Source organism: Manis javanica, chromosome 3 (assembly GCF_040802235.1).
Source record: "Manis javanica isolate MJ-LG chromosome 3, MJ_LKY, whole genome shotgun sequence".
Taxonomy (NCBI): Eukaryota; Metazoa; Chordata; class Mammalia; order Pholidota; family Manidae; genus Manis; species Manis javanica.
The window spans coordinates 48,340,391-48,358,689 of NC_133158.1; the positions used below are offsets into that span (position 1 = coordinate 48,340,391).

Genomic DNA, 18,299 nt, shown 5'->3' on the forward strand with positions numbered 1-18,299 from the left:
ATGTATGTAAACCCCTATCTTTTTTTTAAGCATCCCATATTTTATGTAAATGGATGTACCCCTTTAAAGTTATTTTTTCCTTGTCCCCTTGAAGATAGACCACCTCTGTATGACTTGGGCTCTGAAACATTTCTCCTACATGTCCATGGGAGTTGGTGTTTCCAGGCTTCTTCTCAGCCTTCAGTTTGGCTCAAATAAAACTGTCTTTATTTCAAGGTTATACTAATGAACTTTTCATGGATACCACATTGTTTCAGATTCTTTTATGGGTTATATTTCTTACAGAGCCCACTCAGAAATCACACTTTGCTACGGTTTTTATCCCGAATGGTTTGGTGTTAAAGAGCGCACACTGAAGCTTTCCTTCCATGGTGTCATTCAGGTAATAGAGGTGGGTATGGGCTCCAGGCCAAATCCAGCCACCCTCATTGGTTTATATATTGTCTGTAGCTACTTTCTTGCTGTAACAGCATATCGGAGTAGTTCCAGCAAGACCACGTAGTCTGCAAAGCTGAAAATCATTACCATCTGGCTCATTCTATGTTTGCGGACCCCTGAGCTATCCTGTCCCTTGCCTTGGCTTAACCTTTAGGTCTCTAGTTACCTGAGCTGGTTGGCAGGTAAACAATCAGCAGAAATGGACGTTTGTAAAGAACCATTTATTCATCTTAGATTTTCATTAATCACTATCTTTCCACTTTTTCTCATCTTTTATTACAGAGGAAATCATCAAAGACTTCAGAGAACTGGTACCCAACTCAGAGTGGGTACTCTATAGGTGTGGTGATTCCTTTTGTTTGTTTTGATAGGGAAATTTCTGACTATATACATGTCCTTTTGGTCAGATCAGGACAGGCCATGTGGTGGGCCCATGGAGGGAGCTCTGAGATGAGCTCACCATTGCTCAACTTTCTTCTCCATGACAAACTGTCCATGAGGTCCCTGAGCATCTGAGGGTAAAAGGGCCAAGTACACGGGGGTCTCTGCTCCTTCTTCTGGGCTTTTCAAGGCCTTGGGTCCCCCCATGTCAGATCTCACCCATCCAGGGCAGCAGGAATTCAGGAGGATCTTGTCCCCACTTCTCTGCTCACTCAGTTTCCTGGCCTGGATTCTGGACAGGACTGTGACACCAATTTTTGTCACTCCATATGCAGTATTAGGCCAGCCCTCCTTCTGGTGTACTCCATTCTTTGTATCTTCCACAAACTTGTTCATGAGCCCCACCAGCTCCTCCTCTGTGATGGTCTCACTTGTAAACTTCTGCTGCAGTTCTGGGCTGCAGTTTTTAAGAGCTCTGAGACTCACAATGCTAGACACATTCACCACTCTGCCTGAAATACAAAACAAATTGTTATGTAGAAATGCATGCACAAGCACGATGAATACTAAATTCTCCAGGACTTTGGACCAGAACATTTGCATTTGAGAGAAAATTACCAGTGGTTATGGGCATTAATTAAGACTCGATAGTCATGGTCATGATACAGTCTTGAAACTTATGTGGAGGATGAAATAAAAAAGGATTCCCTTATACCAGGGGGTTTTAAAATGGAGCCAGGAGCCCATTAAGGGGATGAGCCTTATGTATTTACCACTGGAACCATGAACTTGTGAACTGGTTAAACTGCCAATATTCCAAGGACTGAGCCTGAATACCTGCACCTTGCTACATACAGTAAGAGACTTTGCTGGGTGATAACTTTAGCAACCAATTATATTATATTCACTCAAGATTAGTTTGCACCTCCAACATCAATCAAAATTCTACATAAGTAACACATACAAGCATTCCCTTTTGTTTTTAAAAACCCCTAGCTTTTGTTCCCTTGTGGGGCACAATTTGGGCTGCCACCTCAATCTGTGCTCCCCAAATGGCAATTCCAAGACCCCAAATAATGTTTCTGTAAAATTTCAGTTGTCTCTTTTCTCAGTCGAAACTTGTTGTACTCATGTCTCAAATGAGGTCAAGGAAATGCTTTCATGGGAGGGCAGTGTCCAGAAGCTGCATAAGAAAATGAGAGTTTATACAGGAACATGCTAAGGGGAAGGTAAGGAGGTGCTCATTATACTTCACGATGAGACAGCCTTTCTCCCCTTAAGGCCACCTTTGGTTTAATATGAGGATCTTATGGGCACATGGTCAGCTCTAGAAACAGGTGTCTACTGGCCAACGAAAAGCTGATTGGTTTATTGATGACAGTTCCATGGTGAACATACAGCTTCTGGTTTGGAAGGTGGCTGCTCTGCTCTAGTCAGGAGAAGTCAAGTCAGCTCAGTAGGCAGAACTGCATGCTGTTTTCTCCATGTTTGGGTGTTGACCAACTCATGAGCAGTGGCCTGACAATATGGTCCTGGAGAGGGGCAGGGAACACTGGACTATTGAAGGGATGCCTATATAGGGTATGGCCCTTTGGAAGCCACTATGGGAATTTGGGGGGAAGTTAGAGTAGGACATGTTAATGCCCATCAAGAAAACCACTTCCAGAGCCGGAAGGGAACCAGAACTAGCAAGGGGATATCCTGGCGTGTGGGTTTGAAGTGGCCACCTGGGTCTATGAGTGAGTGGGAATGGGGTGCTGCAGCATCCAGAGATGGGATAATTGTTGACATGGTCTCACACCCTCTGAGGCAGAAAATGCCAGCGACTGTTCTGTCTGCCACAAGAGAGACAAAAGACTGCAGGTGGTCATGGGAAAGGTTCTCCGAGGGGAAGGTCCTGCACAATGGCTAGTAGGGTTGAAGGTAGTAGCCCTGGGAGGCTACAAATGGGTCCTGGCAAGATGAGATGCTCTCTGCAACCCAGGTTCTACATCCCAGAAGTAGATGCACGTGTCCAAGGACTGGCACAGAAGACACCGCACCAATTTGGAGTAAGTTACATTTCTGCAGATCAAGCAACCCACTTGCATCCTTAGAGTAGTGTTTTGGCAGAAAACTGGAAGGTGCAGTTCAAACCCTGGTTGTCTCAAACTTGAGGAGGTAAGGGCATGAAGCTCTGGCTTACATACATTCATGAGCATGTGATCACACTATCTGAGGTGAACCAAGGGAGATTCCCCACAGGATAGATTCTTCTGCTTTGCTGGGGTAGCTGGGGAAGGATGCCCTGGTGACTATACAGCTCTTCCCCATATCACCTCACATTTCTTTTTTCCTGCCTAATATGGTGGTCCTGAGACCAAGGTTGCAACTGCAGATATAGAAGCAGGAATAATTCCTAAGCAAGAAACTATAGCTACAGCTTTAACCCTTTATGTCAGAATTCCTAAGGGCCTGATGGAGTGAATGCACTGTGCCTTCACCCCATCTGGCAAAAGTGGAGGAACAGCAAATGCAGCTTTACTGTGTAGTGGTTAAGACAGCCCACTCATTTTGGACCTATGCAACTCTACCCTATGTGGTTGGAGGTGAACTGAAGGGCAGGCACTTGTTAGACTAGTATCATTGTAGGCAATCCGGATCAGCACAGTGGCTGGACTTGACGTCCCTTTGGAAAGTGAAAAAGTTTGGGTAAAGTCAATGATAAATGGGGAGAAGGAAAAATGAAAACTTGAGGGCTAAAGGCATGAATAAACGGGTTATGCAGCAAGAGGATTAAAGCTCTATGCTCTGCAGGAGATGATACCATCTCTTAGCTCAATTATTCCAGATGCCTAAAATGGTGAAGCCACATTTGCCAAGACCACAGCTGATTTAGAGACCTGACAGGGTGGAACAGAAGCCTGTGAATCTGAGTGGCATCAGCTGGGGTATGTGGTCACATTACACGGTGATAAGCTGAACCAATCATTAATGACTGAATGGGACTTCAGCAATATGCTATTCTCTCAATTCTTACTTTTCAGGTTACACGTGCTGTGATGTTGTGAAACACTGGCCTTGTTGGTAATATTCAACTGCCATATATGAATGAGTCACATGATGATACTGATGATCAATGCATTGGCAGATTGAGTTCGTCTCCTCAGGATGTAATACCAATGGAAAATGAATGGCTTGATGAAAAACTGGATTTAGCTGACCATCAGCTAGCTTTCATACTGCTACATTAGTTAAAAAAAAGGAGGCCGTTACACTGAGGTGGCTCTAATACCCTGGCAGCCTACTTAAGGAAACCAAAATTTAAGCCAGTAAATGCTTCAAAGTTACAAAATCAAAAGCAAACAACCACCAATCACAGACAGCCAACAAGGCCTGAAGCTACAGCCAACCAATCATTTCCTCCCTTTGTGTCCACCTTTTCTCTGTAATAGTCTCACTGCAGCACCTGTCCTTGGAGGGATCCTGATAACTTCTAGTTTGGTGCTTCCTGATTCAGACAGATTTTTTTCTCAAACTCTGAAATATTTCACATGCCTCAGTTCCTCTCTTAACAATACTAAATAGTTCTGCACAGATAGTTCTATGCTAAATAAAGTATAACTAGCAGTTGATAAAGGGGAGAATCAAATTGGTACAAAAACAAGAAAATGTATCTAGTGGCTTTATGGGATGGATTATGTGTTCCTTTAAATCTATCCCTACTCTGGCTGCTCCAAAATGTTAGGCATACTTTTGATACTATTGCTGTATCTGTCATATAAATTCTGTACTAAATGCAGATGCTCAATGATTCTTTGGCTATAAGACAGCCTTGGAGAAGGACCAGATGGTGGCCTGTGAAAGTGAATGATTTAAGCCTGGCCAAAGAGGAAGTTTGGCCCTTTGCCCCAGACTGCTGGGAGGTAATCTTTAAACCCTTGGAATGTTCTGGTAAGATTGTCCTTGTTTACTTGGGGATCAAGGGTCAAGCTACATAATCTATGCTAACATTGTGATTAGGGCAGGGCCTTGGGCTAAGAAGGAGGTGGGTCATGTCTATGTGCCTAACCCACAACAAAAACACCTGAACATCAATGCTTAGATGAGCTTCTTGTTTGGCAGGATCCATGCGTACTGTCACACATGGTTGCTGGGAGAATTCCATGCTATCCACAGGACTCCACTGGGATAGGACGACTGGAAGCTCCATGCCTGGTCTTTCCTGGACCATGCTCAGGGACCCCCGTGTGTGAGGGGCAGAGAACAAGTAAAGGGCCTGTGGAGGGAGACTTTGACTGAAGAGCTGAGGAAGAGAAAGAGGCAGTTGTGCAGGGGACGTTATCACTGATGGCCACTGACAAGTGTGTAGTCCAGAGAAGAGGGGCCCCTGGTCCTGAGGAGACACACCCCGGGAGCCAGTGTAGAGTGCACAGAGCCTGGAGATGAGGTCAGGGGCAGCGGGGCCATATCACACCAGAGTCACTCTGTGGGGGCTGCTCACTAGATTCACCTTGTGGTCTCACCAGAGGCAGCAGCTCCGTGCAGACATCTCGGGTACCAAAAAAGTTGGTTTTCATCGTCACTTCTGCTTGAATATGAAATGGTGTGGAATCATTAGCTTTAGGAGAGAAAGAAAGTAGAAATAATAAATAGTAGTCATGTTGTAAAACTTCCATAGAATGATATAAAGAAAAAAGTGGTTGTGAAATCTGTGAATTTTGTGTTGTACTGGCATTTAGTTACAGTTGTGCTCTTGTCAATTTCAGGGTTCCATAATGTTCTGTAGTGTTGTAAGAGGGTACCATTGGGGAGGCTGGGTGAAGGGAGCACACATGGGATCTCTGTGAACCAGTTTGTGAAATTTTTTTTATTTCAAAATGCATTGAAAGTTCACCTAACTCCCCTAGACTCCAATCCGAGGGAAACTGTGCCACCCGGAAAACATCCCCAGGAGCTGAGCCAAAGAAACACAAAGGTCCCTCTGGCTGGGACTCCCTCCAATTCCCGCTGGACTCTGCTCTAGCTGTCCCCCCACGCTTCCTCCTTCCCTAGGGAGCCATTCTGGACCCGAAGGCAGAAGGAGCCCCCCCCACAACAGCGATCTCCAGACAAATCCAGCCCATCCTGGCTGGGGGTGTTCCGCGTGACCTCCTCGCCTGCCGTCCCAGCACCCTGCCCCTTCCTTACTCTTGAAGGCGATGCCCGCGTTGTTGACCAGCACGTCCAGGCCCCCGTACTCCTTAAGCAGGAAGTCGCGCAGGGCGCGGATGCTCTGCGGGTCTTCGATGTCCAGCAGGTGGAAGCGCGGGCTCAGACCCTCGGCCTGCAGCTGCTGCACGGCCGCCTGGCCCCGCGCCGCATCCCGCGATGTGAGCACCACGTCCCCCGGGAACTGCCGGCACAAGTCGCGCGAGATGGCGAAGCCGATGCCCTTGTTGGCCCCGGTGACCAGCGCCACGCGGGTGCAGAATGACATGACTGGGTGGTGGGTTACGCGGCGCGGGCGTTGAGCGTGGACTCAACCGGAAAGGAGTCAGTATAGCTGGCGCCTCAATTTCTGCGCGGTGCTGGTTGGGTTAGCGGCGGAGCGCGCATGCGCAGCCTCGGGCCCCGCCCCGCGGAGAAGGCCAAGGCCCCGGGCAGGGTGGCAGTTTGCGGGCCCCCGCTGACGGCTCGGGCTGCTGGCGGCTGCCGACTGCCCGCTTGGCTGCAGCGAACCCTTCCGTTTGGTCGTGTGACTACATTTAAATTGAACCTTTATTCCTGGTTGTCCAAGAGTTTTTCCTCGTATTCCCCCAACTATTCAGCTATTGACAGTAGCACTTGAAGAAATAGGGCATTTGTACAGAAATTTTTTTTCTTGGTTGACAAAATACCGTTTGAACTGAGTCTTTGGAACAACAGTTGTGGCATAAGCTGAAAGAACAAGACAAGGGATGAAGTGTGTGTGGATTTTTTCCCGAAGTATGTAAAGGCAAAGCTACTGGCTTAGTCTTCACTACTTTTCACCTAATAGTGGGGAACGTTTATTGAATCATCCCGGGATATCTCCGTAGACGCTTGTAAAGTCATCAAGTTACCTGTGTTTATGTCCTACAGGGTGCAGGTGCCACGCGGCTTTAAAACCCTTTCTCACACATTAGGATGCATCTTATCTCCATTTTAAAGTGAGGAGATGGATCCTCAGAAAGTTCATAAATTAGTTTAGCGGCGGGAGAAGAATTTTCTTTCTCACTATTTACTAACAACAGAGCAATTGAGGACTACACTGTCAAGTTTCGTTTGTGAGCTGCCCTTTATGATAGTCACTAGTGACAAACGTCCATTTAAATGTAATCAAAATAATACAATTTAGAATTCAGCTCTTTATGTTGCATGACCCACATTTCAAGTGCTCCATAGTCACATGGTTAGTGGTCACTGTATTGGACAGTGCAGGTAAGAGATATTTCCATCACAGAAGAAAGTTCTGTTGAACAGCTATACTTTCGATAGATTGAATTATGTTGCGATTGCAAGGGTAGGTTCCCAATCAGTTGCAAAAACCAAAATTAATAACTAAGGAAAGACCTTTGTGGGTTTTTTGTACTTAAATTTTTATTGAAAGAATTTCAGATTCACATGCAGTAGTAAGAAGTAATACAGAGATTCCTTATAATTTATCCAGTTTTCCCCAGTGGTAACATTTTGCAAAGCTATGGTACTTATCACCATCAGGTTATTCATATCAAAACGATCCACCAATATGTTCAGATTTCCTCAGTTTTATTTGTTCGTATTTGTGTATGTATGTGTGTGTGTGCACATGTTTGGATCTGCAAAGTCTTATTACATATGTAGGTTTGTGTATCTGCTGCTACAGTCAGGACATAAAACATTTCTCTCAAGGAATCCCTCCTGTTGTTTTTTATAATCAAACACTTTCTCTTGCCCCCACCTTCTCAGCTGTACTCCCTGGCCACCACTAATCTGTTCTCCATTTGTAAAATTTAAATATTTCAAAAATGTCCCATCAATGGAATTGTAACATTTTGGGATTAGTTTTTATTCACTCAGGATAATTGAGAGCTTTGTTTTGAATTTTCTTCCTTATCCAAATTTATGCTTGTTCTGTCATTTGCTGGCCTCTTTCCACAGCACTAGCTACTTGCTCCTACAGCTGGAGTGAGCCAGTGTTAGAAGTAAATGGGATGTATTAAATTCATTGGGAGAGCCATTAGAGATGACAGCATGGTGTGCAGGGAACTTTGTGTACGGTGAGGGGCCTGCTGTTTCAAAAGGCAAATTCTAAGAGGGCCATGAATCATTGTTTCAGTCTGATTTCTTATGCTATTTGCATTGGTACCAACACAAGAATTGACAAGTCAATTGAGCAGGATGCTCCAGAAAATACAATATAAAAAGTATTGTGTAGTAATAAGAATTTAGCATATAAGAAAGTTGCATTAACAACTAATGGGTGAAAGAAAGAATTATTCCAAAAATGGTACTGGAGAGAGGGAGTAATGATTGGAAAGAAAAAAAGAGATACTCACCTTACAACATACACCAATTAATTTATAAAAGAGAGAAAAAAATGCTTTCTCACTTTTAAAACTTCATGGTTTTATACAACAGCAGACTCACAGACTCCAATAAGGGACTAGTGGTTACCAAAGGGAAGGGGGTGGGGAGGGTGGATGAGGGAGGAAGGGAGGGAGAAGGGGATTAAGGGGCATTATGATGAGCACACATAAGGGGGGGGGGTCACTGGGAAGGCAGTATAGCACAGAAAAGACAAGTAGTGACTCTATAGCATCTTTACGATGATGGGCAGTGACTGCAATGGGGTGTGTTGGGGAGGACTTGATAATATGGGTGAAAGTAATAACCATAATATTGCTTATATGAAGCCTTTATAAGATTGTATATCAATGATACCTTAATAAGAAAAATACAAAAATATAAGTAAAATTTTGATTTTTCAGTATGGGAAAAGGACTTTGTAAGCGTAAGAACAAGGGAAGAATCACAAAGGACAGGACTGACAAATTTGACTGTGGGGAACTTTTTTAAAGTTTGTTTTTGAAAAGCATGGTAATTCAAAGCCAGTGACTTAAGCTCTACTTGAATGACTGTATTTTTCTTTCCTCTGTCAAATTTGGGTATTGATCCTGGTGATGTGTTTGTAGCCCTCTTCCCCCACTCCTCTCCATACATAGCACTTTGGGTTCATAACAGTTTGAGAAATAAAACTAAAGAGTGAAGATAGAGGCCATGGATCTCTGCTATTATTGCTAATGGCTAACTCGGCAGATAATCCTTTGTCGTGGGTCAATCTGAGATCATCCTAGCTGCTACATAGAGAAAGAATTTTATCACATCTATTAACTTGTGGAATAAACTCACCTTTACTACCCATTGTTTCAAGGCAGTTATTTTATTTGTCTTAAAGTGCATAGTTCCATGATATTTTTTGTGAAAATAAGACAAAAACAAATGAGTTCTTCCTCCTCCTAAATACAGATGTGCCAGAAAACAAGATGGGTTCTGTCAGGCTAACTGAGGCCCACAACACAGTGGAGTTGGATGGCCATGTATCCATAGGAGACCACATACCTATTCTGTGTCCTCAGAAAGACCACAAGCAGATCTGCTCCCTGGAATTGAACCAAGGCCAAAACAGACAATGGCTGAGAAATCTACCAATCACTACTGAACAAGCTTGCATCCCCCATTTACATAGATGCTTCTGAACAGGAACCTGGGTAGGTGCCGGAGTCCTGCTCCAGTGGTGAGGGCGGGGGGGTGGGGTGGAGGATGAGACAGAGTCGGTGCCTGGAGAGACAGGACACAGAGTCAGATGGAGGTGGTCTCTCGACAAAGTGCCAATGACAGCTTTATTTATACCATTTGCACAAGGATATGATTATTTTTTATTTGTTCTTTTGATTAACAACCATAGGCAAGCTTTTTTCTTTCTGTTTCCTTCTAATCTATACATGGTTAGCCAAGTGTTAGACAGGTGATCATTTTCTGTTCCTTGACTGAAACTTTTCCTAGCAACATGTACTCTATTGTGCTTCTTGTTTCTATGCAAAGCAGTTTCTAAGTAATGCATGTGACCAGAAATGTGCAGCATGTAGCAGTGACTATGGAGTCTATCAACTCAGGTTGAAATACAGGTCACTCACTACTACAGTTAGCTAGGCAGGTATCATCTATATTTTTAATGCAATGGATACATTTTATCTCCTCATAATATTTATTCTATCGTAGGTAGATGCAAGATAAAGACAGAAAGCATGATTTAGAACTGTAAGAAGGCAAGTGTAGATGATCAGGTTTGTGCCTATAGACTAGGAATTAATCCAAGTCAGACAAGGGCAACAAAACATCCACGGGTGTAGACGATTTCTCTCAACATTGCGGGGGGTGAGGTTTGAAGCCTCACTTCTGTTGGCCCCCATTTTCTCACCTGATGGCCCCCCTGCAACTATGCCTGTCTTAGGTTGTTCCTCCTGTGAGGAATCTTACCTGTCTCTGGCTAACCAGCCATCTTCCAGGGCCATAAAGGGAGATGTAATGCTGGTAAGTGAGAGAGAAGCAGTATTCTTTGAAAATGTTAGCTTTTAACTTCTTTGCAGATTTATGCCCTGTGGCTTCCAGGCCCAGCACTTGTCTTGAGGTATCTTTACTTCTTAAAAAATTATGGTATTTGGTAATTTCATATATGAGGCACGAATTCTAGTAAATGGCTGTAATTAGGAAGGAAGAAGAAAAGTTATAGAAGTAGCACATGGAAGAAAACATGAGAAGATGGTTTAAGTGTCAGACAGGGTTATTCTATTCAGTAATCTCTCATAACTCTTTCTCTAATTTTCCTATAAAACTCTCCATCACTAATTTCACTAGCATTGCAAACAAGGGGGACATTCCCATTTACGTGGAGATGGGGTACTCAATGTCTGACTAGCTACCTGCAGGTTTCGGTATTCCATGCCAAGATCGCCATCTGGCCCCTGCGTGTTCCATTCTTCAGGAGCACTGTCCTGAAAAGCTTCTGGGAAGTTTATGTTCTCCTCCTTTCCATGCTGCTTAGCAAAGGTTAGCTTAGCCCTTCACAACAATGCAAGCAAAAACAAAGCCAATAGTATAATGGAGAATAACAAAATCAAGGTGGGTAATAGGGGGAGCCAGCTGTGAAGGCCCCTGCTTTGTGGGGGTCTCCTCCAGCCTGAGCTTTGCTACACAGCTTGAGTAGTAGGGCTCCCAGCAGGTAGGAACTTTTAAAAATAAAGATGACCTCTTCTCTTTGTTTCCTCAGAACATACTTTTTGGTCTCTAGCCAAAGGTTTTGTCTCCCTGGTTTGCAAATTGCTTTTCTGCAATACAGCTCTCCTCAGTTAAATTTCTTGTTTTCTAATACAATTTGTTAACACTATTAAGATAAAACACGTTGGAAAACAGTATTGTTAAATTATAAGTTATTCAGCTGTAAGGGCTTTCCCTTGCTCATGATTATTTACTCTCACAGACCTCTGTTTTGACACTGGCTTTTCTTATACTTAATGCTTGTTTTGGGTATTTAATAAGTCTTCCTAATAGTAGAACACGGACTTCTGAGTACTGGAATCAAATTGTGCTTGAGCAGCTTAGAGATATATAATTCTAAGCAATTTACTTAATTTTGTCAAAGATAATGTTGGATACTAGTTAAAGTGGTAGAGACAGATTTTAATCAGTAATATACTGTTACATAGGGAAGTGTGTCCAGTATGAACTAAACTCAATTTGGATTTATACAGAGATGCCTCAACATTTTAAAGGGAGAATGAAGGAGTAGGGAGGGGAGATGGAGGGGCACTAGTAGAATCAGGGAAATGAAAAATTACAGAGGGTTGGTCAGGGTAAATGTCGTTAGGCCAACTATGTTGGCCACACAAGAGATTGGGAGACACTGATCCTATCCTTCCTGATGATTACATTTCAAAGAATTGCTTTCAAGTCCTTGAGAAAGGTATTCCTGGGTTGTAGTATATATATATATATATATATCTGTGTGTGTGTGTGTGTGTGTGTGTCAAATGGACAGAGGAAGATGAAGGATTCACAAATTATAAGTTATTTTTAGTAAATGCTCTAAGAAAGGGTGGAAAGGACCTATCACCAGGTGTTGGTTAGAACAAACAGTAAATTCCATTGGCAGCCTTGAGCATAAGGGGAGGGGTTAGGGTCATCCTAGGCATGTGGTCTTGAGCTGTTTGAAACTATGTTAGTGTCTTTTAATTTAAGGAAGAGGGGAATGGATGAAATAATTTGTGCTTAGTCTGTAGATTTTATAGGCCAAGGTCAAGGCCTAGATGAGAAGGCTTAGAAAAGCCTGGCTAGTGTTTGGTCAAGAAGAGAACCTTTGTTAATTCCCATCTAGAAAACAGGAGTATATTATTTTACTCCCTCATAAAATACCTTTTTCATCTGACCCATTTCTTCCTACCTTGAATGCATGTGAGAATGTGATGCCTGGAGCTGCAGCAACTATCTTGACACCATGAGGAAATAAACTAAATGGTGAACCAATCCCTAAAGTTGATATTTTGGAAAATTAGAAAAAAACTTTGATCTTTGGTGACATCACTGAGTAGGTTCAAATCTGAATTAATTCCAGACCCCCCTTTTTTTTCAGTAAATTTAAAAATTTTAGGTTTACTAAGGAGTCACAAATGCAGCACAGAGAATTCCTGTGTACTCCTCACTACATTTTCTCTATTAACATCTTATTATTATTTGTCACTTTTGTTACAAGAAACCAACACTGGAACAGTAGTATTAACTAAGCTCCATGCTTTATCTAGATTTCACTGTATTTTTTTCCCCTAACATCCTTACTCTATTCCAGGATTCTTTTCAGAATATCACATTACATTTAACTATCATTTCTCTTCAGTTTTCTCTGGTCTATGACAGATCCTCAATTTACTCATTTTTCATGACCTTTGACATTTTAGGAGTACTGGTCAGGTACTTCCCGTGTTCTGGGTTTGATGCTGTGAGAACTGATAAAGGGAAACCTCACGGACATGACCTCAAGAGGCCTGCAGGAGGAGTTTGCATGCCCACCACTCTGTCAGTTGCAGCCCCCACTGCAAGGAAGAGACAGACACCTTGCACCTCATACTATTTTGGTCCTTTACCATCCAGGAGGAGGGAAGAGTTTTCTGCCTTCCCCAGCAACAGCCCAGTGGATGAGAGATTGTTACAACTCAGCCAGTGAGCAGCCACAGCATGTGGGACTCCTAGTTTCCTCCCATGGACTTTCTGCTTAGAACAGTCCCCTCAAGTCTCCCCTTCCTCTATTAAAGAGCCTCCTCCTCTCCTTTGTTCTCCAGACATGCCTGTAGTTTTGCCAGAGCTTGATCATCCTGAACTGTGAATCTCTGCTGTTCCTGAATAAACCCATTTTGCTGGTAAAATAACTGGCAGTTTCATTTTTAAGGTTAACAGTGCTTTTCTCAAGAAGGAACCACGGTTATGGGTTTTGGGGGGGAATACTGTTCTGGGTTGAGTTTGTTCTCCTTCATTCTTGTCCCCCCTGCAACAAAGAATTGAAAGGCAGAGTTAAAGTTTTATTTGAATACACTCCAAGGGAGGAGTGGGCCAGGGTCAAGGTAGACAAAGGCACACCGTTTTTAGTCAAGAGGTCTGTCTTTCTATTGTATTCTGGCTTGGAGGTGCCTCTTTGACGAGATGGTTATTTGAATTACAGGTCCATCTGTATAGCCATTCTTCTCAGTGAGCATATTCTTTCCCATGATGAGGTGTGATTGGGTAGTTCTTAGCTCTGTTCAATTGTGCCCATGTTAGGGTCTGGCTGGGAAGGTTTACCTCCATGCAAAGACTTTGTTGTCTTCTCATGGGACACCCCGACCCGCGGCTGGGGCAGAATTTGGATGGCTTTTTTTATTTTACCTTATCTTCGCCTTTTCTGGCTGCTCATGTCTATCTTTCTACCTAATATTCCTAATAATATCATAGAAGTAGCCTTCTTATATCCAGGGAACATGCTATCGGCATGATTTATCACTGATAATGTTACCATCACCTGGCCAAGGCGTTTGCCAGTTTTCTCCGCTGTAAAGTTACTTATTCCTCCTTTCCATAATGTACTCTTTGGAAGTAAGTCACTAAACAGACAGTAATCAAGGTGGGGGGTTGGTGGGGCAAAAACTGAGCTACATCCAGGGGGTGGAGTATACACATGAATGAGTCGCAATTCTTCAAGGTTGGTCCTGGGGCAGCAAGGCAACGAAGGTTAAGTGGGACGGGGCTTATAGGAAAGGGGCGAGAGTGGACCCCGGCTAGTGGAGCAAAGAATGGGGCAAATGACGCAAAGGCCGCTCGGTTGAGGGGCAGTCAGCTCCGCCCTGAAGGCGGCCAACCAAGGGAGGTTAGGACCTGCTTTAGAGGCCGGGCCTGGGACGCGCGCCCTAGGAGGCTTCTCCCCTCAACGACTGAAGCAAAGACCCGCAGGCCGGCTCTTCAGGGCGCAGATTCCCAGCCTACACGGGGCCCCTGGGGTTCTCGTCCCTGGCTGGGGCGTCCGGAACCCTTGACCCCCGTTGAGTCCGCATCCGGGAAACTGCGTATGTGCGCGCAAGGAGGCGGTGGCCTGCGGCGGGAAGAAAGCTCTGCCCGGCGACGCGGAACAAGGGTCGGTGAGGACTCTAGAAGGGCCTGGCGGTGCTTACCCTGCCCGTCTTCCGCTTTGGTCGGCTTCCTTAACTCTCGTTGGTCCGGGGCGCCGTCGTGCGTGCCCACGTGCGCTGGGCCCGCCCGCTGCCGCGGTCCTGGAGGAATTGCCCCTCTCGGAGGTCAGCGGGAAAGACTTCCGGGGTCGCGGACGCTCGGGAATCCCGGGGTTTTCCGGGTAACCGTTGCCGGAACTTTCCTTGTGCTTTTAAGTTTTTGGTGTGAAAAGGATACCTGAGCTGGGTTCTCCTCCCCGGTTGTCTGGATACTGTTCACTTAGCCGCCGTTGAGGCGCGCTGGGGGTTACGAAGGAGCTTAGGGCGGGGAGTTCGTAACCAGCCGGGGCGAGGCCCATCTGCCGGAAAGCGGCGGGGGCGCGGCGAGCGGTGTGTTGGAGACCTGGAGTGGCCTGAGGACTGGGCGCGAGGACAGTGCCATGAGCCGTGCTGTCACCTGCGCGCTCGTGGAGAGCTCGCTCGCCGGGTCGGGGACCCGCGTGCAGCGCGACCGGGGGTCAGTGTCGGGGCTTCCCGGGTCGTCTGCGGACGGAACGCTGGGCGCCGGGAGCGAACGAGCGCGGCTGGCACTGGGGCCGGCTCGCTAACCTCGGGTAGATCAGACACTGAACCTACCACTGCTGAAGTGGGATATTAGTAGTGCCTGGTGTTCTTGACTTGTTCATTTCTGTACGGTGGCTTTTAGTAGTAGATTTAAAAAAGTATGGTTGAAATGCGCATGTACGCACGTAAATATTTACGTTATGTCACTTATGTACTCAGGCATGTAAGTCATAAGAATAGGGTACAAAAGTAATAGTAAATGCCCCCTCCCCTCGCACCTTTTTGAATATCCTTCCTTAAATTCTCATATTTTATAAATGTATATAATGTGCTCGAAAGCAAACCCAAAAGGGATAATCGAATTTGTAATGTTCTGAACTTAATTTTTTCACTTAACGTATCTTAGACGTGTTTATATCTTATTACATGTCATCTTCCTTTTAGTGGCTGCATAATATTTCATTCCATTGCCTTTATTATGCTGGCGTGTTTAAGGGATTTCGATTTTATGCTCTCAAGGAAGTAGGATGTAGAAACAGTCATTTTTAGATTTTATGATGATAATTTCTTTGCTTTCTTGGCTCTCATTCTCTCTCATCTGTTGCAAGCCCTCATTTAATTAATTGATTTAAGAATCCTGGTTCTAAGAGCGTTATTTACTTCATGCTGAAAGAGGATTTTTTTTTCTTGAAGACTTCCTACTTGATGGGGGTCTTATGGCTTTTATTTATTCAAAATAGGGTTGGTGCTTAGTAAATGTTGATCAGAATGAGATGTCTTAAGTCACCAAAGTACATGGTTGTGAAATCAGTGATGCGGATTTCCATGATTGATAAACATTTAGTAGGACTTCAAGATACAACTTCTAAAAGGGCCAAAAGTTTGGACATTCCCTTACTGTGCAAAGGATCATGATTTAGCTCACAGTGTAAATGTACTTGTATATCAAAATGCATTAAAGAAATAGCTTATCAGAAATAATTTAAGTTTACAAATTTAAATCCTTACAGATACACAGAACAGTGATTATCATACGACTGGCAAAAAAGGCAAAGAAAATGCCTTTTCTTTTAGATTGGGCACCTAAACAGAAACTGCAATTTTAGTATGAAGAAGAGAAGAGGAAGAACAAGCCGGATCAGAAGACGAAAACTCTTCAGAAGTTCTCAATCAAGAGGAGGTACAGTTTTGATCTTTTGGTGCTAGTGTTGAAAAAAGGAATCCTTTGTTGATTGGTATTAACAGACACACATAGCTTTTCTCAAAGGTATGAGGGCAGTGTTCAAAGATAATATTTCTTAAAGAATATTCTTTTTAGTAGTGCCATTATATTCTTTCAAATCCTTGTGGGAATACAAATATATTTCTCATTGCTTCAACTGTGTCTTCTCTGGGGATGACTCCCAGGTTCTGTTTTTGGTTCTAACCTTTATACATGTAGGGTATCAGTGTTTGGATATAAATTCATCATTTCAAATTCAGTGTAACCCAGTCTGAATGAGGTAGTGTATGTGAAAGTGCTTGGCCAACTGGAAAGTACTACATAAAGGCAATTGTTATTTTTTTATGGAAATTAGTAACACTCTTCTTAGTTGACCCCATCAAGGCCAGGTGAATTGCTGGATCATACAATAACTCTGCTTTTAATTTTAAGACGCCATCTTAGCACCATCTGAGGTAATCTTTAACTATTCACCCTTCTTTGCCCTTCATAGCCTATGTCCTACTAATCTCACCTGGCCTTTCTTTGGTTAGCTTTTCCTTCTTCCTCCTGTTGCCTGAAGATGATTTCAGCAGCTGGCTCTCTGCTGGTTTATCTACACTTGTGTTTTTCTTCCCTGCTGGTTATTCCACTTACTGCCACCAGTCTAACTTTCCTAAGGGACTGTTTACATGCCTCCTTTTTGATTTAGGACCTCCAGAGGTCCATATTCCCTTTTGTGTGCTATCTGGCCTCCTCCTGCCTGACATCAACTCCCTTTATGAGGGGGCTTCACCTTGCCACTCTGTTTATCAGGTTACTTCCACCTCTTCGCTATTGTGAATAATACTTCTATGAACATGGACAAATATCTCTTTGAGACCTTGCTTTCTATTCTGGATCTATATCCAGCATTGGAATTGCTGGGTCATACAATAACTCTGTTTTTAATTCTTTGAAGGACCACCATGCTGTTTCCCACAGTGGTTGTACTATTTTACATTCCTACCGACAGTATGCAAGTTTCAGTTATCCCACATTCTTACCAACAGTATTTATGTTTTTTTGATAGTAGCCATTCTAATGGATATGATGCAATATACATTGTGGTTTTTGATTTGTATTTCCCTAATACTTAGTGATGTTGAACATTTTAAATACACTTGTTCACCATTTGTATATCATTGTTGGAGAAATGTCTATTCAAGTCCTTTGCCTGTTTTTTAATTGGATCTTCTTTTTCATGTGGGCATATACAGCTGTAAATTTTTCTGTCTCAAAGTTCTGGAGTCTGGAGTTCAAAATCAAAGTGTCAGCAGGATTGTTCCCTTCTGAGGACTATGAGGGAAGGATCAGTTCCAGGCCTCCCTCCTTGGCTTGTAGACGGCTGTCTTCTCCCTGTGGCTCTTCTGTCATCTGCCCTGTATGTGTTTCTGTGTCCAAACTTTCCCTTTGTATAAGGACAGTAGTCATATGGGAATAGGGCCTACCCTGATGACCTTGTTTTAACTTGATTACTTCTTTAAAGACCTCATTTCTAAATAAAGTCATATTCTGAGGTATTAGGCATTAGGACTTCAACATATGAACTTGGGGGGCAGAGTTCAACCCATACTGCATAGCTTCTGTTTTTTTTCTTTCCTTAGTGCGCTGGCTGGAACCACTAGTACAATGTTGAATAGAAGTAGGGAGAACATCCTGTTCTTGTTTCTGATCTTAGGGGGAAGCACTCAGGTTTTCATCATTAAGTATGTCAGCAGTAGTTCTTTTGTTGTTAGATATTCTGTATTGGGTTGAAGAAGTTCCCTTCCTTCCATGCTTGCTGGGAGTATTTATCAGGAATGAATGTCAGATTTTATCAAGTGCTTTTTCTGCATCTTTGAAATGATTGTATGGGCTAGATTTTTCTTTCTTAACTTACATTACTTGTGCATGTTCTTAAATTTATTCATTTTTATGATATGACTGTCTGCCTGAGACAGTTGATCAGAGATATACTTTTAAATGGT

At 43.6% G+C, this 18,299-nt stretch overlaps 2 protein-coding genes across 9 annotated transcripts in view; one reads left to right on the forward strand and one right to left on the reverse strand.

Moving 5' to 3' along the window:
- Nucleotides 1–640: 640 nt before the first annotated feature.
- LOC108405052 (carbonyl reductase [NADPH] 1) lies at nucleotides 641–6,393 on the reverse strand. Of its 2 annotated transcripts, none has more exons than XM_037014667.2 (3): nucleotides 5,989–6,385; nucleotides 5,312–5,419; nucleotides 641–1,331 (listed from the first exon to the last, which is right to left on the reverse strand). In XM_037014667.2, the coding sequence occupies exons 1-3, from the start codon at nucleotides 6,275–6,277 to the stop codon at nucleotides 895–897; spliced, it is 834 nt and encodes a 277-aa protein (XP_036870562.1). In that variant the 5' UTR covers nucleotides 6,278–6,385; the 3' UTR covers nucleotides 641–894. The 2 variants fall into 2 exon arrangements, with proteins under 2 accessions (XP_036870562.1, XP_073087491.1); XM_073231390.1 differs by lacking the exon at nucleotides 641–1,331 and adding an exon at nucleotides 4,731–5,104 and having other exon boundaries at nucleotides 5,325–5,419; nucleotides 5,989–6,393.
- Nucleotides 6,394–13,942: 7,549 nt separating this feature from the next.
- SETD4 (SET domain containing 4) overlaps nucleotides 13,943–18,299 on the forward strand; it is a 55,131-nt gene continuing 50,774 nt past the window's right edge. For 4 of the 7 annotated variants that reach the window (XR_001855077.3, XM_073231386.1, XM_073231385.1 and 1 more), the window contains exons 1-2: nucleotides 14,658–15,042; nucleotides 16,100–16,269. Coding sequence is in view for 5 of the 7 variants with exons in the window: in XM_073231386.1 (XP_073087487.1) it covers nucleotides 16,197–16,269 (73 nt within the window). In the remaining 2 variants the exon portion in view is untranslated. Of the gene's footprint in view, nucleotides 15,043–16,099; nucleotides 16,270–17,549; nucleotides 17,714–18,299 lie in introns of those variants that run through there. The other 3 variants (XM_073231388.1, XM_073231387.1, XM_017672977.3) reach the window with 3 other exon arrangements.

What these genes read in the sequence shown, in the direction of transcription:
- LOC108405052 (XM_037014667.2), bottom strand. Translation starts at nt 6,277, where the DNA reads ATGTCATTCTGCACCCGCGTGGCGCTGGTCACCGGGGCCAACAAGGGC. An exon ending in CGCGGGCATCGCCTTCAAGA is followed by an intron (nt 5,420 to 5,988) that starts GTAAGGAAGGGG and finishes TCTCTCCTAAAG; the next exon opens with CTAATGATTCCACACCATTT. An exon ending in GCCTCTGGTGAGACCACAAG is followed by an intron (nt 1,332 to 5,311) that starts GTGAATCTAGTG and finishes TTTGTATTTCAG; the next exon opens with GCAGAGTGGTGAATGTGTCT.